Genomic DNA, 24,540 nt, shown 5'->3' with positions numbered 1-24,540 from the left:
CACCAGGGTGAAAATCATACCAGCTTGATCCTTTGTTCCGATTGCGCAATGAAATTACTTTTTCATCAAAGCATTATCATTAAGCTCCATAAAACAATAATCATCCTGACAGACTTGGAGCCCCAAGCCAAAGTAGCTTTTGATTCATGCCACTTATTAAAGAGATACCTTTTAGCATGCAGCTGCTTTTGCCCTTTTATCAGGATTCAGGGCTACTGCACAAATCCAATGCCCGTCCAATATTTTCTATTCTGGCCTGGCTCTCCCACTTTGAAAGTTAAGACTCCAGAAACCCATGGATGGACTCTCCAAGCTTCCACTGGTAGCAGGACCACTGCCTTTGATGGCAATGACCCTGATCTTAGATATATCTTCAACCATCAACACATTGGAGACTATGGTGATATGGTCCATTGCCATTTTCCAATGACTCTAATTCCTAAATCTAAGGATTAATGTGCATTACTTGAATTATTGTTATATTTCAACCATCAATCATTCATGTAGAGATTTTCGTCTATTACGTTCTAAGGCAATGTTGAAAATTCTGATCTCGACGGGCATGTCAATGCAATGATAGTTGTCTTATTGGAGTTAGTGACGCTGCTTTAATTGAAAAACCACTTTTCAATTGTCTGATGATGCAACATCATGAACTCAGGATGAAGGATTAAGAAGGAAGAAAGAAAAAAAAGAAAAGGAAGACGACAGCTTTGGTGAAAGACGTACAATGATTTTAGTGGCACTCATCACAAAAAAGTGCTCAGACTGAAAAAGCTTTAGACCCATAAAAATATTTTTTAAGAAGACATGTATAGGCAGATGTCTTCGTGGGGTATATGGTCCTCATGGATTCCTGACCACCATTTTCCCTTCTGTAACTTATACCAGAAGCCCTACTAATCCAGGAGCAGACCAATGGAAAATCTTTTGAGGAGCGGAAACCTGATAGAATTCTGGTGGCGAGTCACATTACTCATTACCAATTAATGATTCTTCTTGTCTCTCAATAGACCTACTCGTATTCTCCTTTGGGGACTCAACAGGGACCTACCTACACTATAGTTTCACACATTTCCTAAAAGTTTTTGAAGAGTTTACTCCAATCCCACCCTTTTCACCATACCCTATAGGAGCATTACTAAATTATGGCTTGCCAACTAATTACTAGACAATTAGAATTCGCTCAAAGCAGTTGTCCGGATGTTAACAGAACCCAATTCGTCCTAGGCTTATCTATGGAACGGGAGGAAAATTTGAAATAGAAACGAGATGTGGGTACTTTGGTAGGTCCTGAGTTCTAATGTCTTTGCTTTGTAATGAGAAAAATAATGTTTGGTGACAGATCCATCCAAAGAGGTTGAAGAAAGAAACCTATTTCAAGCTTCCACCATGGCCCATAAGGGATGGAAAAATGGTCTCCAATCACTCTGGTAGCCATTGCAGTGTCAAACAGTCAGCATTGTTCTGGACAAATTGTTTACATCTTTTTCCTTACAGCTTTCAAGTTGCTAAAGACTGTACAGAGATTAACAATGACATTTTTCTTTTTCCCTGCAGTTTTGACTTGTGACAGATGATTGTAGCTGTCTTCTTAGCCCCCCATTCTTCCCCCAGCTACAGAGGCTACTGGCCAATTTTCAATCTTAAGAACTAGGATTTCCCTGTTGAACACTTCAATCCTGACACCAATATTCTCCATATACGGTCAACAGCTCTTGCATCTGACGATTCATATAGATTTGGAGACAGATTTTGAGGAGAAATCTATATGTTCTCTCCCCGTTTTATTGCCTTAATGCAATGGAAAGAGAAGCTATCATACATTAATAATTGTGATTTAACAGAAAAGAAATTTGCAGACAGACGCTGACAATGATTTCAATGAGTTTTTAATCTCTAAAATAATTAGCCCATGTTTTGTTGTGTTATGCAGATTATGATGTAAACCAACCCCCCCCCCCCCCCAACTTTTCAACCAAACATAACTTGATAGCATATCAGAGTTATTATATCGATTGAGATTGACATCTCATCATCTATGGAGAATGGTCCTGCCCCCAGTTGGTCCCAGCTGATAACCACAAGCAACCCTGTCTCAATGTCCCTGGTGATTCCTGCAATTTACCTTTCTCTTCCCATTTTGATTCTGGGTTATTCTTGGTCAAACCATGCTCATTATATTAAGATATATTTGCTCTAGATGGACAGATTAAGCGGGAAAACTCCTTATTTAGTAAATTAAGTCCAATAGAAATCCAATAGAAAGCCTTTAATGCTATGTAATCATTGTGATTTTGGTTCATAATTTTAAGTTTTACCAACATAAAACTAAGGATTGCTACCAAACTAAGATTAAGATGAGTTAGGTTTTCATACATCAACATCTGCAAGATATTATATAGTATTGGTCAGAAGGAATTAGTTGGTTAGTACCATTATTTTGATGTCCTTTGCTGGTATTTTAAACATGATAACATCTCTTTTCACTAACAAAGTGATTAGTCATTGTCATAATCTATACCAGTCCATTATCTTGTCTTGTTCTTCTGTCACTACTAAAGAATTTACAATAATTACATTTAAATAATAGGAAATTAAACATCTTGTTTGCATTAATTGAATACTTATCTCAACCCAATTGGCTTTCTTCATAATTGTTTTATGATTAGGACTTTTGATAACTTCTTGTCAATTTAAATAATAAAACTCTTGTGACCCTGAATGTTTATCTTGAAATTTTAAAATGAATATTTAATTTAATTTAAAATATGTATAATTTCTTTCATTATTATAAGTTATGAATTTATATATAATACCAACTTTTATATCATATTAATTTTTTTAAGACGGATATTTGATTTAAAATTAATTGATCATAAATGAAAAGATAATTATTATATTTACATGATTAAAAATGTTAAAAAGGTGACTGAAATCTCAACAGCTAGCTAATACTGATATGAACATTAAATCAAATGTAAACAAATGGGTGCTTTGAGAGTCGACATCACATGGCTATGGTTGGTGTGTCCATTTCATTTATATCTCAAAAAATTCAAAGAAAAACAACTTTTGCCTTTCCCATTCCTCATCCTCCCAGCCAACTTTCATCATAATAGCAGCAAATTCCATCTGTACATACCATCTCCCTTTCAATAAATAAATACAATAAATAAATATATATATATATATATAGACATAAATACCAAATAATCCTAGAAATAATAGAACAACCCTTAATTAATAATATATTTATTTGAGACTGTAAAAGGGTTAATAATGATTTTTTTTTTAAAAAAGAAAACGCCACAAGACGTGGGGATTTTACCCTTTTTTTTCTTTACGTGTAAGAATTTTAAATTTCCACGTCATTAATTGGTTTTTTTCTCCTTTTTTTTCTACCTTATATTTTTTGATGAGAAAAAAATAAATTTTGCAATTAATTTTTTATTATTATTTTGTGGCGTTGGTCGTGGACTACCGCCCTGCATTCATGAAAGACTGTAGTTTTGTCCTTTGAGGATATTGCTTCTCTTCTCTTTCATTTTATACCTTTTTTTTTCTTTAAATAAAAACATATTTTCCATCTTAATTTAGCACTGCAATAACTTAATTATATTACATAATTGATTATCTAATAAGGGAATATAACAAGTATTATGGGAAGGGTTCAATGTATATGCTTTAAACAAGGAAGTTACAGTGATCTTTCAAGTAAAGTTTACATGTAAAGGAAAAAAAAAGGGGTCAAACTCAATTGTCTAAATACAAGGTGTTAATGCTCATTTATTATTATTTGGACTAATAATTTTTTACAATTCACGTAATTAATAATTGAATTCCATAAAAATAATATATATAATTGATTTAGAATTGTAAATTGAAGATGCAAGTCAGAAATAAATAAATAGAGGGGAAGCAATAAGAAAGGGGAAGAGAATTAAATAAACCCCATATACTGCCTATCAGCAAGTCTTCCAGGACACCCAATTACTGTTTAGTTGGCAAACATGTGATTTGTGCAGCTTTTGCCTACAAAAGACCAGCCCATTACTTTCAAATTATTAAGGCACAAAGGTCACAAACAACACTCGCTTGCCTCCAAAACCTCTCAAATTCTCAAACCCAAACCCCATTTTCTGCCATTATAGCAAAAAACCTTTCCTTTTTTCACGAGCCAAGTAAGGGAAAAATAGCTCTCATTCCAAAGAGATGGAGTCAACCCCAGTAACCCACCATCATATATCATTGCCACTTCCTTTTAACTCTTTTTAGCAAAACTGAATGAAGGAAAAAGGCTCATGCAGTTCTTCTGGAATCTTAAAAGGAGAAAGCTTTGAGGGGCAATGTGGGTAAAAATGGGATGTGAAGGATGCTATTAGTAGTAGTGAGTGGGGAAAGAGAAGACGCACGTTGATTCATGATGACGCAGTGTTTCTGCGTGGAGTTTATGTCCGGCTCTATCTTGTTTCCAAGATGCGCATTTTTTGCCTTTTGCAAAGCTCTATCTTTCTCTTCCTCCACTTCACCTTTCATTTAGGACGCTTGCTCTCTGTTTGTTTGCTTTAAGTATAATCTTCCAAGCAAGACACTGCTGCAAACCTAGTAGCCTACTAACTTGTTCTCGTTAGAGTTGTGTTGCTGTTGCTTCTTCCAATGATGTTAAAATCTTAAAGCTTTTGTCATTTAGTCTTACTTGCCGGGAGGCATTGAAGTTTGTCGGTTTTGTAATGGAAAGTTTACCTTTTTTCTGTTAAAAGGTCTGGAATCTGATCACCCTCTGTTTATTTTGGTGACGTTTTGAATTTTCTTTTTGCATTTAACTTATTGTTATTGTTGTTTGTGTTATCTTTATTGAATTTTAATTGTGTTTTTTTTTTGCAGATTTGGTAGTGAAGTGATAAGAAAATGAATACCAGAGTCAGGGCGTCTCTGCAGTCTAGGAAAGTTCCAGGGAAGCATGAAAAAGTAATCACTAATCACAGTCATCAAGAATTTAATCAATGGCTACACTGGGGTCCCTGGATTACTGGTTATTATTTTATTACTATGTTGTTTTGAAAAACGGTTTGTACCGTATAGAGGAATGTAATTATTCCTCAATTATCTTGAATTTCAAGGAGACGCTCTCCAGGGGCTCAAAGCTCCTGGAAATTTTTGAAAAGAAAGCATCTTTCATTGGAATCCAAGGTGGGTTTTTTCCAATTTAAATCTTAAATGAAAGAACTCTTCTATACCATTCCCTGGGATTGTGAACTTCCCTGCTGCCACAAGAAATCCTCCGGGCACCTTCATTCCTTATTAGACAATGATTTGGTTCTGGTTTATTAGTAGTTCTGTGATTCTTCCGTTATCTTATTCTGATATGCAGAATAGCTGACTGTTTGTAACTCTTTTTCTTTGAAGGAGAAGGTAGAAATGCAGGGGACGAAGCCAACAGTTGCCACAAAGGCAATGAAAAATCGACGAGCCTCAAGCAAAGAGAGAAAAATGGCCCTACAACAAGATGTATAGACTTCTGTTCTCAGACGGTGTTTCAAGTTTTTTTATTTCGTACAACAATTCACTCTAGGACTTCATTTTCTCATCTCTTTTATTGATCAGGTTGATAAACTGAAGAAGAAACTGAGACAGGAAGAGAACATTCACAGAGCTCTGGAGAGAGCATTTAATAGGCCTTTGGGAGCTTTACCTCGTCTTCCGCCGTATCTCCCTCCTTCTGTTAGTAATTTCACCATCTTATTGACTCCTCACCTTGGGTTTTGTTATTTTTTTCTTTTTCAATAATTTAAAGAAATGATCAATTGGAAAAAAGGATCCTTAACGCCCATTGCAGTTAAAGAAATTTGAAGGAAGAAGCAGAGGAAGTGATCGTATTGCACATTTTGACATTTTTTAAACGGGAATTCTAACGCTGGATTCTGTTTTGTAGACATTGGAGCTTTTAGCAGAAGTGGCAGTACTGGAAGAGGAGGTTGTCCGGCTCGAAGAACAGGTGGTTCACTTTAGACAGGACTTGTATCAAGAAGCTGTCTATATATCATCGTCAAAAAGGAACAAGGACAATTCAGCTGATTTGTGTGAGCCTAGCCTCGATAAGAGTCCTAAACCTGAGCAACCTAAGATTTTAACTCGAGATACATCCATGGCAAGGCATTTGCAATCCTTTTCGGGTAAGCTTTTGGGTTGTTCAAATAATGCCATTAACATTTGATACATACACCTATTGAATTGGTATTGAAGTGGAAGTAGGCTCTAAAACTTACTCCTCATTGTTCTTTCAGATGATGGAAGAGGAAAAGAGAACCAGTCCTGTTCTAATTCCACAAAGAGCAACAAGGGATCTTTGGTACATAAAAGCCAATCAGCAAGAACTCCAGTGAAGAGACCTCTGATTGATTCAAAACCACCAGAGAAAAGTCTAGATCCCCAAAAGTTGCAGGCATGAACCAGTGTCAATTCTATCAAGTTATAGTAGACTTATTTGCAGTTATATGAATATGACTTCTTTTACATGTTCAGCTAGAATGCAGAATCAGAGACCGAGATAATACAGAAGCAAGAATTATTAGCACTCCAGATAAGAAACAGTTGGGAGACGATGAACCGAATAAAGTTTCTGAGGAACTTGTAAAATGCTTATCCAGCATTTTCTTAAGAATGAGCTCAACAAAAAGAAAGTCCACTGCAGAAGGTTTTCCTTCAATATCAATGTTAGGGTCCCAAGAAAGCAGTGAAGAGACAGAATTTCGGGATCCTTATGGTACTTGTTCAAATTTTGGAAGGAGAGATATCGGTCCATATAAGAATTTATTTTCAACTGATGCTAGCTCAATCAATCCAAACCGAACATCAAATTCTTTATTTCTGCTGCGCAGGTTGAAGTAAGTTGCCCGTTATTAGATTAGTTTCTTTGTTCCCTTGATGTATTTTAGCATCTTCCAGTTTCCAAAGAATTCTCATGGTTTTATTTGTTGCATTCTCAGACTCCTCCTGGACAGACTTGCCTCCTCCAACTTGCTGAACCTCAACCATCAGGAGAAACTTGCATTCTGGATAAATGTCTACAATTCCTGCATGATGAATGTATGTGAAGGAAATCTGTGAATATAAATTGAAAAATTGGGTAGTATTACATGTTAACTATTGGCTTAATATGTATTAAGATCCAAACTGATTTTTTCATACTAGCATTTTCACCTGAATTTCTGAAAGTTTAAACTATGGGCTCCCAACCCCACACTCTCTCATGGTGGTAGTCTATCTCTTGGTGCATTTTGTTTCTGCCATCATATGCCTGGTTTACTCTAGTAGATGGAATTATTTATTGCATGATTGTGATTCAGGCGTTCTTAGAACATGGAGTACCAGACAGCCCAAAGATGGTTGTGGAATTGATGAGAAAGGTATGGATGTACCAGAAAACATGGTTTTGTTAGAATGTTGGTGCATTTCAGTGATTCTTAGGATAGTGTTATGTTTCATATGCAACCACGTCAACCTTCTATAGATGAAAAGTCTCCCATAAGTCAATTTGCAATGCAAATCAACTTGTAATATTGCATTTAGTCAGTATTTTTTCACACGATTCTTTATGACGCAGGCAACAATAAATGTTGGGGGACGCTTGCTAAATGCAATAACTATTGAACATTTCATTCTCAGATTGCCTTACCACTCAAAATTTGTAAGTGGTACCTTATTTCAGCTGTGTTGCAATTAAAGCATGATAATCAAGTCTTCCTTGTTATATTTCTTACACTTGAATTCTGCTCAGGTCTTTTCAAAGGGTGTCAAAAATGATGAAATGACTGCCAGGAGCATGTTTGGATTGGAATTATCTGAACCATTGGTAACATTTGCCCTCTCATGTGGAAGCTGGTCCTCTCCTGCCGTAAGTTTGTAACTTTGTATGAAAGAGAAGCTAGGTTTTATTTACTTCTCCACTCAGTCAGCATCCACTTTTGGGATAATTACAAGTCTTTCAGTGGTCCTCACTTATATAATTGACTGTATGCATCAGCCAGTTTTTTACATAAGAATCATTATTCACGGGCACTTGATGTTGTTTTATCTACAAATCATTAGCAACTTGTTTTCTTCTTCTTTCTCTGCTTTTTGGCTCCATTTTAGTTGCTAGCATTGCACGTACTGACACCATATAGTGCTGTTTATTGATTTATCAATTCTGTCAAAATGAAGGTGCGAGTATATACTGCTTCCCAAGTTGAGAATGAATTGGAAGTGGCAAAGAGAGAGTACTTACAGGCTGCAGTTGGAATTTCGTCAACCAAGTTTGCAATCCCAAAGCTGTTGGACTGGTACTTGCTTGATTTTGCTAAGGACTTGGATTCGTTGCTTGACTGGATTTGCCTGCAATTACCTAGTGAACTAGGTAAAGAAGCAATTAAGTATCTTGAAAGAGCTAAAAGTGAGTCTCTTTCACAGTTTGTTCAAATTATGCCGTATGAGTTCAGCTTTAGGTACCTTTTATGCACATAATAAATTTATTTTGTCTTCACTTAAAATTTTGCTTACACAGTTTTAAGGTTGTTAGAGTATTGCTTTTGTACACAGTCTTAGGTTAGATGTAAAACCGAAAGGTGTAATATAGTCTCTCCTATCTTTAATTGTAAGTAGTTGTGACAGGAATGTTCATCAGGGGATTTTTGCATGTAATTAATAAGTACGCATTGGGAAGAGCTATACAGAAAAAGTGATTATTTTTCCAATATGTGCCTACTCTATCTGTAAGATCGATGCCTCAAACTATATCGCAGGATGATCTAGAGTTCTCAATTGAATAATCATCATATGGATAGTAATCCAGGTTTTCAACGATCATCACTGAAAAGAGAGGAACCATGAATGCTTTTGAGAGGATTGCCAACTAGTTGACAATGATAATTCAACAAGAGTCTGAAGTTTCATTCAAGAAAGTTAGGTGTAAGCAGTGACAACCCCATATTCTGTCCGGAGTATTAATAGATCAGCATGCATTGATGCCTCTTTTAAATAGAAACAGAAATGGAATTCCAATTATAAATGCGAAGCCTTGCATCCAACGAAAGCTACTGATATATATCTGATGCAGGAAAACCCCCACTGATACCAAACTTTACCTCTTGTGTGGTCCATAAGAAGCAGCCCAGTTTTTTTTTTTTTTTCCCAAATCGCCTTAGTTGTTTAATCAATGCGTGGAATGCTAAGGTGCCATTTCTCTGCTAGCTGCTGCTATACCATTGATTATGACCCGTTTGCACAACGATTGAAGAGCAATACCAGTTGAAAACTGATTATGACGTTTGTTTGACAACCATTGGAGAGCAATAACAATTCTAGCAGTCTAATTTGATTGCTTGACTATATTTGTCCACCAAACCAAACCTTGATAATACTAATACATCAGCACCTCCATTTTCTTGGCATATCCAAGTCGAATTCACATTAAACACTCCAAGTGGATATGAAGGCAAAGTTACTCAGAAAAAACTGAATAATCCGTGTCTGATACATTCCTATTAATCTGTTGCCTATTCTCAAGTAACACAGACAGATATTTTCCTACGAATTGTATAAGACCACCCACAGAACTAGCTAAGGCCGGGGCTCCAATCATCGTGGTTCACTATAAAACCAGTGGTGTCCAACTGTTGAGAAACCCTGGAAAGAAGGTTGTTGGAATCAAAACTTTGTCTTAGGCTCACAGTGAATTTAATGCAAAAGTGAAGTGGTCCTGACCTTTGTCCCCCCCATATGATACGACCATGTGGACTATATGTATCAGCTACATGGGAGCAAAGAACATTCGAGCTTTTGCAAAGTGATTGTCACAACAATAAAAATCAAAGCTAAAGCTGTAAAGCCTTTTACTTTTTCTGGTGCTTCTCGTACATCGACTATTGAATTACTCGTGTAACATATGCTGTCGTGATAAAAAAAAACAGATGAAACTGACTTAAGCCATGCCATGCGTTCCAGGGCAGTGGCCCTAAATTATAACGTCCTTTTGTTTGTACAAATGAATGCTATCAATTTTTATTTCATAGCAGCATTTTGTTTTGGCTGCTGAACCAGGTACAAAAGTTAAATGATGAACTGAAAGAGTTCTTATTAGAATTTGTAAGTGTTGGATGGAAGGGAAGGCCTGTCAACTGTGTGCTGTGGGTGAGAGGCACTCGTGGTCTTCCAAAGTTTAAGTTCAAATTACTAATAATAGTAGACTTAGATTGTTATATAGGTCTTAACAATCACATTCACATCAAATATGAGATGTTGGATATCACAATTCTATCCACTCAAATCCTTGATATCCTCATCAAGACCACTTATCACATCTACAGTTCACATCACATCCACACATCACATCCACAGTAATGTGAAAGCTCACATCGAACTGACGCAAGCTCTAATACCATTTGTAATAACCCAAGTCCAATCACTGACCTAGCAACTCTTTGAGTCTAAACCACGTAACCCTCAAAAGTTTAAGCTCAAGTTGCTAATAATAATAGATTTAGATTGTTATATAGGTCTTAACAATTACATTCATATCAGATGTGGAATATTGAGTATTATAAATTCATTGCAGTAAATTTTTTCAGGGTGGACGATAACTTGTCAGCTTTGTTTTTCCAGGGAAATACTGATAAAGTTGAAGTTGTTTTAGATATAACATGGTAGTATTGCTTTCTTTATTTCAAGTAACTTAATTTCTAATAAATCAGATAAAAACAACCAGAGTTTTGGGTGGACTACCTAAACGGTTTTTCCGCCATTCACGAAGCTTCAAATGGGCTAAAATCAATCCATAAGTCCCCCTAACTGACACTAGTTGGGTTCAGTCTATTTCTAAAATTGGGCTAACTGGCCTAAAAAGAAATGGAGCTGCCCAAACTTTTCCTGGGCCATTGACCAAGATAAAAATGGGCTTAAATTAATCGTAAAGTCCACTACATGACCCTGGTTGGATCCAGTCTTTTCCTGAAATTGAGTTGCTGGCCGAATAAAAGAAAGATTCGGCAAGTATTCCTGAGTCCATCAGAACCTGGAACTGCCCTAGGTAATGAGAAGTAAGGTCTCTATTTATGTTGCAAAACTGCGATGAACTAAACCAAACCAGCAGAAGTCGTTCCAAGCCCATTCAACCCGAGACAAAGCAGGCAATGTGGCCAAATCTGTCGTTGCACATGAGTCTCTGTATTCATGCTTACTCCTCTTTTCTTTCACTATCCATTGCTCTTGACGGCAGCGAAATGGAAAAAAAATTGGGATTACGAGCTGTGGTTTGATGGGCTTTTTGTCTGCTAGCTTACTAGAGCTCCAAGTAAACGATTTTTCGACATAGGCGACAAAGGCCTCAAAAAGCTGCCACCAAACCAAACGCAGCCTATGCCTAATCTCATTTAGAATGTTGGAAGTGTTCTACCCACAAAAGTCTAACCATCTAGAACTCATGAATCAGTCATAATAGTAAATTATTTAGCACATGTTTGTTGTTACTCACCACTTGCAGATAATATATATTATAAACAGAAAAAAGTTTACTAATCCAATGTCAAGAACATGAGCAATTCAGGGGTCATCACATCTGTTGCCCATAGCAGAAGCATGTTCACACTGTGTGAAAACTTTAAGCTCCATAATTATGGAAATGGAACTGATGATCATTAGCTAATGGTTCCGTAATCTTAATTCTTAAGGTTAAATATATACGCCCCCATTCCACGAAACCCCTGCAGCCAATGATCTTCAACTTTTCACTTTTAAATGGGAGTCATGTGCAGTATATGAACAAATGAGACAATGAGAGCTTGTAATAAATTACGTGTTTATCCAATTTGATTAGGTCGGTTGCATCGCTTTCTTTCTCTATGGTATAGACACAGGTACCAATAGGAAAACTGCATATCACCAAAACTAGAGCTTTCGTTTACATTCATGGGAGAGACTTGAAAAATCTGGGATCTGTCAAAATCTATCAGGAATTGGGTAAATTTCCAGGAGTTCCCCACAGATTTTGGTAATCCCTGACGCCATTTCCAGGTGAAGTTTGTAACGCTGTTGACCCCAAGGCTACTGTTAAAATCATATCATACTTGGACGAAAAGCTACAAATGATGGCATCCATGATGTAAAAAAGAAATGGATGAGGATTTTTATCTATTTTAAAATACGATTATACGTCCATGTCTACTTGTGCTTCACGGAAAATTAAAACCTTGGTGGGTCACCGTGAACGCTCGTATTACCCAGCCTCTTGCCTAAGAAACAAACTATAAATAAACAAGCGTCCCCCATGTGATTGAAGAATCAAATCGAGAAAGCCATATTCCGTGATTGAGTATAGAAAATCAGACATGAAATTCGCTTGGTATTAAAAGGCGGCTGCCTGGTCAAAAAGCTCTACCTTCTATTGTACCAGCTGTCTCTCTCTCTCTCTGATATTTCTCGCTTGTTTCCTCTCGTCTGCTTTTATATCTAAGCCCTTTAACAACCTTTTGGCTTGCCACGCTGCTCCATAACCAACTTGGCCTAGCTATCATAGAGGAAACTGATCAGAATTTTTACAAGAAAGAATGGAAGTGGTGATACCAGCTGCGCCGGTTATGGATTTTGATTTCAACAGCACTAGATCATCTCCTCGCTCGAGTGCTCCTTCTACGCCTAAACGTTTTGGTGACTGTTTCTTCAGTGCGCCGACGAGTCCCTCGCGAATGTCTGAGTTCTATCGTGAATTTGATAGATTCTCCATGATGAAAGATAGGCAAAGCAGCATAGGAAGCAGCTCCTTGGCGATTCCTTTTGATTGGGAAGAGAAGCCAGGTACACCAAAGTCACCAAGAGCAACTGGAAATGATGAGGAAGAAGATGATTTCGCTTTTGATTTTAGTGAGGCCTTGGAGAAAACATCTCTCCCAGCTGAAGAACTCTTTGATGGAGGGAAAATCAGGCCCTTGAAGCCTCCACCTCGGTTACAGGTTGACGAGTGCAACCAGAAAAGCCCACTTTTGTCATCACCAAGGTCGCCAAGATCAGCATTATCCCAAGGTAAAAAGATTATCCGTGAAGCTTTTTCACCAAGAAAGAAAAAGGACCGGGACCCTTTTGCAACTGCTATCGAAAGTAGTCGAAATGATACAGAACATGGAAGAGGAAGAGAAAGAGTTCAAGATTTCTCATCAAGGAATTCAAGCCGTAGAGCAACAAGATCCCTTTCTCCTTATAGAGTATCTGAATATCCATGGGAAGAAGAAGAGAAACAGCAGCAACGTGAAACCACCAAGCAATCACCATTGAATTCAAAGCCTTCCTTGCCTTCAACCTCGTCTAAGAGTTCTTCCAGAAAATGGAGATTAAGAGATTTCCTGTTGTTCAGAAGCGCATCCGAGGGACGTGCGACGGATAAAGATCCATTCAGGAAGTTCTCATCAGCTTTTTCAAGAAACCCGAAGCTGATACCAAGAATTCCAGCAGTTTCCGATCCACCGACAGCTCTGGTTCAGTCGTTCCAGAAGAAAAATATCGGCTCATGAGCTACATTACACAACGAACAAAGCGGTATCCGAGGACATGAAGAAGAAAACTTTCTTGCCATACAAACAAGGTATCCTGGGGAGACTAGCGTTCAATCCTGCCGTCCATGCCCTTGCCAACGGATTTGGAACACTCACACGTTCATAAACCATCATCATCGATCCTCCATTACTTTATTCCAAGTGATCATTTCATTTGTTTGTTGTAAAGATTATCCTTTTGATTATTCCTCTGAAAGTGTAGAATTCGTACGAGGAACAATAATCATGAGTTGTCTGCAAATCAATGAAAATTTTCGTGTTGCATGCTAATCAAAGCCTTCCATTAAATTCCCAAGGCTTGGTAGCGCCGTCCCCATTAAACCCCGTTAATGATGAGCAAGGGCCCAAAAAAAGGCAATACAATGAACTTTAGTCAATGCTAAAAATGGATCGAATGAAAGGGTTAAGCCCCATAAACAAAAGCCAAATAGGACGTGATTTAGGATACATTTATATCATAAATAAATCATCTAATTAACATGTGATTTAGCCCAAACACGCCCCAACTTTATAACGTTTTAAGTATACGAACTTGATTTATAATAAGTTAAACTTACAGAGTACCATTCCATATATAAATCTCTTTAATTGCAGTCCCCAAAGTACAGATGAACAATCGTATTCTTATACCTTGTAACTTGGATCTATCCATCTTTTAGGGCTCAACAAACCCAAACAGGACGCATCCTACCAAGAAAGTATTATGGTATCAATTTGGTAATAAAACAACAATTTGAAAAGAAAATAAAATACAGGTACTAATCGTGACCTCTAGTCCACGATATTTAACTAGAAAAAGATTGATTCTAGAAGACATAACTTAAATTGGGATAATGCCTGGCTTGTCGACTTCAAATCCATTTTGCAGTTTAAATATGCTGCTATACCAATACAAAATACCTGGAAACCTCATACCCTGACAATTTTCATTGTTTTCTTTAAGATTACAGGCTTGCAGAAGAAAACCAGAGACTAATAGATTGAGATAAATGACCGGGAATAGATTTGATTTTGCCATTAAAATACAATATAGTCGGCTAGATATGGTAAAGGGTATTTGTCAACTTCTAGAAGTGGGAAGGCATTATCTGCAATGAAACAAATGTCAGATGTCTTAATGCCAACCCACTAATCCTGATATCAGAAAGACCCAGTCACATGGCTAAAGCCTAATTGCCTTACTGAAATAAAAGAGAGAGCTGGGCTGGGACCAGGAAATTGGATTTGAGAGGGGAAGAAACAAGGAAGACAAGATAATACTATACGGACAAAAACCTGGCCACGAGTTCCTCGCCTGATAAAAGGATGGTGTGGCAAGGTACAAAATCGATCTGTCGCCTGATGAAAACATCGTGGACAATGTCGGATCGATCTGTGTAGAGAAACTGAGAAGTGGGTCCGAAAAGGTGATGCTTACAATATGAAAGCATTAGGCAAGATAGAATTCAATCAGACTTGTCGGTGGGAGTAGCGGGACATATGAGTTTGGATGCAAAGGCTGGAGCAACCTGCAGCTCATCTAGATAGTACACAAATAGGACCAGCATCTATTTATTAGAGTTTGACTTGAGAGGAGTAACAACATCCGTATGCAGACAGGTGTGAAAAGCCTCGAATCTGTGAGGTGATGGTGAGGTGAGGCAGACGTAGATCATCTGATCAATTAATACCCAAATGCAATATTCTGAATGATGTCTAAAGAAAATCATTAAGGTTTCTATAGAGTCATTGAAAAAATGTAGTTCCATCTTATTAGCAGTTATAACTCTACACAGAGAAGAGGATAAATATCCAGTTGCTTTTCAGTTTCAGATAGATCACAAGCTTCCTGAAAAGAAGAAAACTGTCATATGTCACACCAAAGATTCATGCCATGACTGAAATGCTAGAACCAAACGTTTCTATAAGTGATCAGTCGAAGTTGTCTATCTTGATTGGTGTAATCTCATCTGCAACATTGAAGCGTCCAACCAACCGTGCAAAAAAAACCATTTGTTGTTCTAGTGTGAATTTAATGTTTTCAGCCTGTTCATGTAGAGAATTAGAAATCATGTTTCACTCGGACAAAAATTTGGAATAAGACGACAAGCAGGGTGGTATTTACCTTGCGAAAACCATGTTGTTCTCCCTCATACTCCACAAGAGCAACAGGCAAACCCTTTTCCTTCAATGCCTGGTAGATTTTACGAGCTTGATCAGGGGGTACAACCTGTGACATGTAAAGAATAAAGATTATTCAAACTTCAACTTCGGGAAGATCAGAACCATCAAACCTAATGTATCAAAATTTATGGAAACAAAGTTTCAACCACCATCAAGCTTAGTTGTCCACAAATTAAATAATTATATAAACCCCTTGATCTTCAAGGAAAAGAAATGCACAAATTATACATAATGAAGCATACTTAAATTGCATAACATTTGTCGTAAACATATTTTCAAGCAATGAAGGTGATAAATATTATAGGCAGGTTAACTTGATCTCAGCTATTACTTAGTGCACAACTTAATTTCAAATCAAATTCTTCTGTTTTGCTAAAGAAAGAGAATTAATAACAACAAAAAGCCTCAACTGTGGTCTTATGGCACATTCTGCCAGTCTCCAGAAATACCACTGAATTAATAATAAAGCCCTTGATCTTCATTACTATGGACCAAAAAAGAAGTCTTGAAGAAGAAAACATTGGTACCTTATCTTCCAATCCCTGGAAGAGAATGATGGGGCAAGAAAATTTATCAACAAAATTGATAGGTGACCTCTCAAAGTAATCCTTCTCACTTCCTGCAATTGGTCATGGATAAGATATCCAATAAATGAACACAATTTAAAAACAAATCCGGCATTGGTTTTTCTTTCTAATTACCAACAAGGTTATCAAGATAATGAGATTCAAATTTGTGAGTCTCTGCCCTCAACAAGCTCAAGTCAGCTACCTGTTCACAGAGAAACACACCATATAATAACTGTCAGTTTTCCATCTCATGTTCATAAGATTAAAGGAAACATATGTACAGTATCAACAAATAAAGAAGATAAGGATAACAGAAGGACATTTCAACTGCATTCTTAATTATTTACAGGGTCATCCAGACTCAAGATCCAGTCACCTCTTCTGTGATAATGACAATCTTAAAAATCAAATTTTTCTCAGAATACCATTGCCCATGCCAAAATCAATTGAAAATAACTATGAAATCAAGTACTCACACCATAGAGAGAAGCTCCAGCCTTGAACGTATCCCTAAAAGCAAGGGCAGCTAAGGTTGTGTACCCACCAGCAGAGCCTCCTGCTATAAAGAGTCGTTCATCATCTGCCTTCCCCTTCTCCACCTAGAGAAAAGAAGCATGCATTACTACAACTCAGTAATGTTATAATATATCTCCATCCATCACAATTTGAAAACAATTAAAATTCAGACAACAAATTACCAAAAATCTAGCACAGCTGCAGCAGTCATCAACATCAACAATTCCCCACTGCCCCAAAAGTCTCTCACGATATTCTCTCCCATAACCTGCAAAGTTATGCCATATAAGTCAATCTAAGCATCACATCAAATCAGATATAAACAGAAGTGAGTGATCATGTGTGTGTGAATGATTTGCTAAAGGCAAGCAGAAAAAACCAGTGCTTCCGCCATAATTAACATCCACAATTGCCCAGCCTCGACTAGTCCAGTACTGGATGCTGAGGTTCAAAATTCCACGAGTTTCACTTGTAGGCCCTCCTGCCATATATCACATAAAATATATGTCATAATGCATTCAAATACAGAAACAATTTGCTAAGGAACTGGAGGCATCAAGGCAAGGTGCCCTATGTTGGACAAGTTTTATTGAAAGCTAGACATCCATAAAAGCAAGCAGCAAGACGTTTTACACTAACTTTCTAGATAAGCAATTATCATACCATGACTTTCCAACAGCAATGGAGGCCTTTCTTCCTGGCTAGCTTGGTAGAGGGGATTAGATGGTGGATAATAGTATGCATAGGCATTTTGGCCAGGAACCTCTGTTGGAAATTCAATTAACTCTGGCAGACTGAAGTAGGACTCATACTTTAAACTATCTGGTGAAGACGACCAAATAATCTTGAAATCAACTACATTTACTTTATGATCGTCTAGAGTCACCTTCAAAGACAACAAAAGACAGAGTTTATGACTGCCATTAAAGCTTTTCACAATATTATTGACATAAGGAGAAGATGACAGCCTTACCTTAGCCACTGATGAAGGATGAGTTGCAGAGGCTCCCTCAACACACAGACAGTTGTCCCATGAAGTCTGCAAAAGCAAGAACGGTCACCTTAAAAAACCATCATTGTGATTTCTTATGCATGAATTTAAAGGTGATATCAGAAAATGATAAGGAATTTGAAAGTACAATATTGTCTATATCTGTGAAAGGAATATCAAGCAGAGAAATTGAACCCTGAACATCATCCAGAATTCCAAGATATGACCTCCCACTTTGCCTGCATCCAGACGTCCAGAGTATTGATTAACAATAAACCAGATAACATGGGTTTTTCGAAAACAAAACTCATGCATATATTGGAGTATGTTGTCCAGTAATTTTGTCAAAATTACCTGTAGCTGCAGGCAATCAAGGTTTTTTCCACCTCACTCTTGATGAACTCATAAGAATTCATTCCAAAAATCCACAATGGTCTTGAAAACTCAGCATTCAAGCAATAAAGTGGAAGCACCTCATTCTTTGATTCAACCTGTTTCCAGAGATAATAAGAGGAGATGAATTCTGATGATCAATCTACATGATGTCTGACCAGAGAAGCCCACAAAGTACTATAATGCAGAAAACCACTGATACACCACCTCAGAGGAGGAAAAGTGAGAAAGAAAAAAAAAAAGATTTATAAAGTATAACGTAATTTATAAAACAAGATTGATGTCTAATTATCTATAATACTAGTTATAACTATAACAGACAACAAACAAAAGTTTGAGAAGCTGTTAATTTATTGAAAACTGTTGGCTGTGTAAGGACTAAACAAGCAATAGATACCTTGGCATTATTATTCTTTAAATGAAGATGCATCATATAAAATGTTGGAACAATAAATATTGGGCTAATACTGCTGGCAAAAAATTGCAGTTTCAATATTATGAAGAGTGAGCTTACCCATTTATGGAGATTCCAAAATCCACTTTTTCTATCTGTTATGAAAAACAGTTCTCCTGCACAAATTCAAAAATAGTAAAGGATCTGACTCATCAAATGATTAAACAAGTGATGCATAAATCATCCCTTTCCTATAAGACCAGAAAAAAAAATCAAAAGAAAGAGATAAAAGAATCAAATTCATCAGCCCATCAAGGCAACAAAAACATCCCATATGTCAAAGAACACATTATTTCATTCGTGCAAAACTCTAAATTTTAGTGCTTATAAAGCATGATATCACGAGAGTCTATATTTCATATTTAAGGTTGTTCGCATTATTAAGAATATTATTATGGAATACCTGTTGGGGACCACTTTGGCTCAGTGGGAGACTCCACAATTTTAGGATCACTACCAGCTACACAAACACGTTTGCACACATCTCTGCATGACAAACCAATCAATAAATATCAATGATATTAATAGTACTAGAAAATAATAGCATTCATAAAAAAAAATTGGGCTAAAACATGAATTCTCTCATCTCTGAACAGAACAAGTAATCTTTCAATTTGAAGAAGAAAATCAAAGAAATGACAGAAAATGGTTATAGGAATGAAAAGAATGCTGAAGAAGAGCTATAAAACCACTGAAAGAATTCAGCGCACCCATTCTCAGAAATATAGCCAACCCAGAGCTCTGCTTTATCCCACGGCATGTTAGGGTGGCTCCATTCAATCCATGCCATCCTTTCACCTTTGGGGTCCAAGCGTGGGAACGCATAGAAATCATTGCCACTCACTAATACTTTGGGCTCTGAATGTTGACAATAGGAACAAAAATCATGCCTTATAATAATGTGAAACAACAACAATAATGACAACATTAACATGAAAAAATAAAAACCCAGACTCCCTGAAAAACCATATCATAATACAGAGAATTCACATCAAGATCAGGTTTAGTTCCAGAGAAATTTATACCTTGGTTCCCATCATCAAGTGATACAGCTGCGATTGTTGTGGTTGCATTTATACTACTTTCACGGCGATCTATCAAGGTACTAAGGTTGAATCAATAAAAAGGACAACCTGACAACCGCATTAACACTAGAGATAAGCAACATATCAAAAAGGTCTAACCTTCCATTACAGTGATATAACGGTCAAGCCTTGAATCAAAAACTCCATCAGCATAACTCACAACCGGTCCTCCGTAATCTGGAGTAATTGGTACAGGACAAGATCTGCTTTGCAGCCCAGTAACATTAGTTAATTCCAATCAAAACCTTAACTTAGAGTAAAATGGATACAGTGACAAATTTGAACCTTTGGAACTGATTGATTGCTTGTACAATCTCTGATCTACATAGTTGGAGAAAACAACAGTATCCCCAGAAATCCTAAACGCTCCTCCTCCATACTCTTGAGCCACTGTCCGTACAGCAAACTCCTTTGGCGTAATATCAATAGGTTCATCTCCAGGCTTCTCCGCTCCTTTCACAAGAACTGCCCGTCTATAAAAGGAAAACCAAAACTTAGTCGCCAAGGTGAAAATAACATCAAAGGAACATTGGGGTTTAAACAGGTTTAAGGCTTTAGGTTACCCTGATTCAGAAGGGCGTGACTCGAGCCAAAAGAGATGGCCTTGGAGTCAACGGCGGTGCCTCCAAGCCGTTGGAGGCGCCTGAAACGACGTCGGCGGGGATGGGGATTTCCACGAACCGTATGGAGCTGTTATTTTTTGGTCTTGTGATAACGGTACTTGAGCTTGTGAAGAAGCCATTATTTTGTACCTCTGGGGTTGAGTCTTCTTCTTAGTAGCGATAGTGAAGATGGTTCTTTTACTGAAATGGTTGACGGTGAGAGTGGAAGAGAACGATGCCGAAGTATAAGTAGAGAACCGAGTGAGGATCGAAAGAGCCATTGACTCTTTAACTCGAAGGAATCACATGTAAGCGGGTGTATTTAGGTACATAGAGTTTGCGTCATCCGGGATTCATCGTAACCGTTCGGTGTTTGAAATCAAAGGTTTGTTGTCAGTTGGACTTCCAGTGTCGAACCCAAATTCCGGATTCTACGAGTCAAACTCGTACATGCATTTGGTGTACACTAGACAAATCGAGCTTCCCCTGTTTTTTATTCTTCCGGGTCCTTCACATTCATTAGTTAAAAGAGGCTGATTTTGTCGTTTCTTGTACAGTTTTAAGCAATTGACTTTTTGGGATAATTGAATGGGCTTTGATTAGCTCATAAATGGTCAAAGAATATCAACATGGGCCTCGCAAGTTCAGTAGACTTGCAGCGGAAAAATGATCCTCCTTCGATCTACCTACCCTTTGGATCTGATCCAAGAAATTTTCAAGTCGAGAAGCTAGGAAGCAAACCAAATATAAGAGCTCATCCAGAGCACACCTTAGTTTGCTAAAAATATAGTGATTTTTCCTCTATAATTCACTCCAACAGGGTAAATTCAATTGTTACTGAGTTGAATTCTAGTTGAGGAAGAGCTTTTGCTACTCCATACTTTGCGTATGGAGTTCCTGAAAATTGAAACTTATTCTAATCTACCTCAGTCTTTCGTCTCTTGTTTGTATGCCCATGGTTGCATCAAGCTGAACTGCTGGAGATTGATTTCACCTGTCTTACTTTTTTGGCAATTCAAAATCCATCTTTTGCCACTAGCAAACTATTAGAATTGTTGATCATTTTCCAGCATTACCACTCTACTCCCCTTGTCTTTATGTTAACCCCAATCCAGTTTGACTTGATATTGCTATTCTCTGTAAATCGGTTCATAGGCAGACAAATAGTGCATGTTTGCCAAAGCTTTTCAAGAATACTCCATGTTATATGCTTGTGAAAGAAAAAGAAAGACAATGATACAAGGAAATTCAATTCATCCAACTCTTCCATTTGCAATTGCTTCTTGACATCACGTGCTAGTCAATATGAGCAGAGCAAGTGGGGGGAAAGAGGAGAAAGGGGCATTAACTTGCCATAGCCATTAGCCGCTTGCTGTCTGTCTGCCTATTCCGTGCAATTCCACGTGCTGATGTCTCTAAGAATGGAAGTAACCATAAATAAAACATTAGGTTTTGATCCATTTCCTGACACCAGATCACATTCGAGGCCCCAAATCTGCCTAACTAGCTTGGGCCCAATGTTTCCCCTAACTTGTTTTACTTCCACAATTTGCAGCCATTCTTGTTCTCCATAGCTAACGGCCGAGGAGCATATAGCCAGTTGGAAATATGAACCCCTTGGTTTTTTCTTTCAAAAGAAAATCTAGACTGTCACTATGCAATTCAGCAATCATTGTTTTTCGCTAATGGCAAGCATGAGTGCCATGGTATTACTTTCTAAGGATAATCTCTAAAGAAGAAAGTTTCCTTAGTGAGATACAACTGGGGCGCCATAACTACAAAGTATACATGGAGTTAAAGAGGGAAAGTGCATGTAATTTCACATTAAATCAAAACCATTATCTTCAGTAGTAGTAGGGGCTCGGAGTCTAGGCAGTAATTCACATTCAAATCCTCTCATACAAAAAGGAAAAGGACATTTATTGTATTAATGAAGATGGTTATGCTACATACCTACCAATACGCAATTATTTAATTAATTAGTTTGGATGAGGTTCTGTGGATACACAATTATAAAATGCTAGAGCTGGGAACCCTGTCATGCTCTTTTTACATTTTGCAAATTGTAATGTAAAATATTCCAAAGGGGAAAAAAGGGCACCAGATTCAGGTCATCTGGTTCTGATATAGAAGCTGGTTGCACAAGAACTTCTAAAGCCTGCAAAAATAAGCACCTTTCAACGAATATAGAATTGTTTTTGTGACATCTACTTTCCCTTTTGGTCTCTAGAAAGCTTTTTAGTGTGATTTGCCCAAGCTGGTTTCAACAACCAAGACTTGTGTCACAGAAAATTCTTCAGATGCCCATTTTCCTTTTCTCTGAAAAGATCTGTCCGTTGCCAACTCTTTGGTTGGATGGCTACCTGTAATTAGGCTTTTTGCTCAACCTAAACTTAAAACATGATTAAGCAATCATCAAGAATAATTATATGCCCGTCAGAAAGCTTTAAAAGCCTGAGATGCTCACTGAAAAAATTTAATGTCAGAAAGGGTTCGATCAAGGACTAGCAATCAGCTACAGTGACAGAGTTCATTTCTTAACAGGAAAGTAATAATTGCAAAGAAACGAAGACCAGCCAGAAGTCAGGTAGAAGTGCAAGCAAAGAGGGCAATGGGTCGGGGAAGTCCCATCATACGCACAATAATTACAAGGCAGGGACAAAGCACTTAGATTGTAGAATCATTTTAGATTACTTTAATCCATTTGAAACTCTCCCGGGTTTGGATAATAATATCAGAGTCAATTGACTCTGAATGACGTTCGGGACTTGGGAAAAAGTAAGTAGAAGTAATATTCATTCATCTTCAAATGATATCAAAGATTTTTCAAGCCGAAAACACATCAATACCTTTCACTTCACCTTAGCTTTTTTGGTGATTTTATCTTCAAACACAGTCAATGACTTTTTGCTAAGTATTCTAAATCGTTGGTCCAATCCCGCGTCTCTGTTTCCCGTCCAAATTCATTAAATTCCATTAGCAAACCCTGACATGGAGCCCAGGCTGTTAAGCTGTTTAACTCTCACACGCGAAGTGTTTTTTGTATATGAATGTAACCCTTTGTCTAATCAGTCCTTGGGAGGGGGGAAGGGGCAGTGGGCCAAAAGCAGATTTAAAACATTTCAATCTCTACAATCTTGAAGAAATTCTTCGAAGTGTTATGTCAAGATAAAATCGAGCAATTTATTGTAGTGGTCCACGATTACCTATCAGAAAATTGTTGACAGAAATGTACATAGTAATTTTTACTTCTCTGGGTAACATTACAGAAGAATATGGCTACGACAAGAAGATTGATTTAGTATTAATTTCCAGATGTTCGTGGTACTGTGATGATGCCGACGGTGCTTTCTTTTTTGTAATTAGTCTTTTTCAGATGAACCCCTCTCAGACAGTGACCTGTCTTTGTTTCCACATGGCTGCTAAACGTAATTAGAATTGCTTAGATAAGCAACCATTATCAGGGCAAGTGAGTAAGGAAATTTACTCTTTAACTACCAGGGGGTGAGGCGCTTAAATTCTCGAATGATTAGAAATGCTTTAGCTGTAAGCCAAAATGGAATGCACCTTAATAGCAAAACAGTAGCATTATCTTGAGAAAGGATTGGAAGGGAATTCAAAAGAACATGATCAATATTTTAGTTTGTGCGGCTGCCTGAAAGGCCTTTATCGAATAAGACTATGGTCTGACACACAAAAAGAAGGATAAGTAACTGCAGTCACAAGCAAAAGCAAAGTTTCCAATTCCATGGATGAACAGTAGAAAAATTGAGGGAAGATGAGCTGCACCTCAATAATTAGTGTGAGTTTGTAAAAAGCATAAAGCAGGTGATGTTGATGCCCTATGTAATGATCAGAGAGGCACATGCTAAACCCAACATTACCAGAGTCCTTTTTTCATCTTTTTTGAGAGTTTTTTCTTCACCCCTTTCCCCACAAGGTGTGGTCCGACCTCCCTTATCTTATCGCATTCAACTAGCTCTCTTTTTCATCACTAAACTTGGTCACATCAAGCTTTAGTCTCATTTTTCTTTTCTCTTAACCAACTTGTTGGCTCCCTTCTCTTCTCTTCCCCACCTCAAAGATTCCAAGGACAATCAAACCAAGTGACTAACCACCTGCCTAACTCACTCCTTTATTTTCCCGTAGGAGAGCCCACCCGTCCCCTCCCTCCCCTATCCCCCCCT

At 37.5% G+C, this 24,540-nt stretch overlaps 3 protein-coding genes across 4 annotated transcripts; 2 read left to right on the top strand and 1 right to left on the bottom strand.

Moving 5' to 3' along the window:
- The first annotated feature begins 4,053 nt into the window (after nt 1-4,053).
- Nucleotides 4,054-8,735, top strand: LOC110417275 (transcription factor, putative (Protein of unknown function, DUF547)). Of its 2 annotated transcripts, XM_021429535.1 has the most exons (12): nt 4,057-4,763; nt 4,888-4,971; nt 5,410-5,511; nt 5,608-5,724; nt 5,936-6,176; nt 6,288-6,445; nt 6,526-6,887; nt 6,990-7,089; nt 7,350-7,409; nt 7,607-7,690; nt 7,781-7,897; nt 8,206-8,735. In XM_021429535.1, exons 2-12 carry the CDS (start codon nt 4,912-4,914, stop codon nt 8,503-8,505), a joined length of 1,701 nt encoding a protein of 566 aa, XP_021285210.1. In that variant the 5' UTR covers nt 4,057-4,763; nt 4,888-4,911; the 3' UTR covers nt 8,506-8,735. The 2 variants fall into 2 exon arrangements, with proteins under 2 accessions (XP_021285211.1, XP_021285210.1); XM_021429536.2 differs by lacking the exon at nt 7,350-7,409 and having other exon boundaries at nt 4,054-4,763.
- Nucleotides 8,736-12,303: 3,568 nt separating this feature from the next.
- On the top strand, nt 12,304-13,855 carry AR781 (DUF1645-domain containing protein). The gene is given in 3 exon segments (XM_021428784.2): nt 12,304-13,440; nt 13,443-13,505; nt 13,508-13,855. Coding segments are annotated over 3 exon segments (1,101 nt in total). The 5' UTR covers nt 12,304-12,581; the 3' UTR covers nt 13,687-13,855.
- A 1,414-nt stretch (nt 13,856-15,269) lies between these two features.
- On the bottom strand, nt 15,270-20,813 carry LOC110416725 (alpha/beta-Hydrolases superfamily protein). The gene is given in 21 exon segments (XM_021428785.1): nt 15,270-15,605; nt 15,685-15,789; nt 16,271-16,362; nt 16,445-16,514; nt 16,789-16,911; nt 17,011-17,096; nt 17,208-17,309; nt 17,492-17,714; nt 17,802-17,867; nt 17,968-18,058; nt 18,174-18,310; nt 18,727-18,782; nt 19,070-19,152; nt 19,377-19,524; nt 19,692-19,760; nt 19,851-19,954; nt 20,027-20,224; nt 20,315-20,360; nt 20,363-20,386; nt 20,389-20,421; nt 20,424-20,813. Coding segments are annotated over 21 exon segments (2,181 nt in total). The 5' UTR covers nt 20,635-20,813; the 3' UTR covers nt 15,270-15,491.
- Nucleotides 20,814-24,540: the final 3,727 nt, after the last annotated feature.

This window comes from Theobroma umbraticum, unplaced genomic scaffold (genome assembly GCF_002168275.2).
Source record: "Theobroma umbraticum cultivar Fairchild unplaced genomic scaffold, ASM216827v3 scaffold_51.0, whole genome shotgun sequence".
Lineage (NCBI taxonomy): Eukaryota > Viridiplantae > Streptophyta > Magnoliopsida > Malvales > Malvaceae > Theobroma > Theobroma umbraticum.
This window is presented reverse-complemented; position numbering and strand designations above follow the sequence as displayed.

Excerpts from the sequence above, each read along its gene's own strand:
- LOC110417275 (XM_021429535.1), top strand. The coding sequence starts at position 4,912 with ATGAATACCAGAGTCAGGGCGTCTCTGCAGTCTAGGAAAGTTCCAGGG. Across the intron at positions 4,972-5,409 it reads TTCCAGGGAAGCATGAAAAA|GAGAAGGTAGAAATGCAGGG; the intron begins GTAATCACTAAT and ends TTTTCTTTGAAG. Across the intron at positions 6,177-6,287 it reads GCATTTGCAATCCTTTTCGG|ATGATGGAAGAGGAAAAGAG; the intron begins GTAAGCTTTTGG and ends TTGTTCTTTCAG.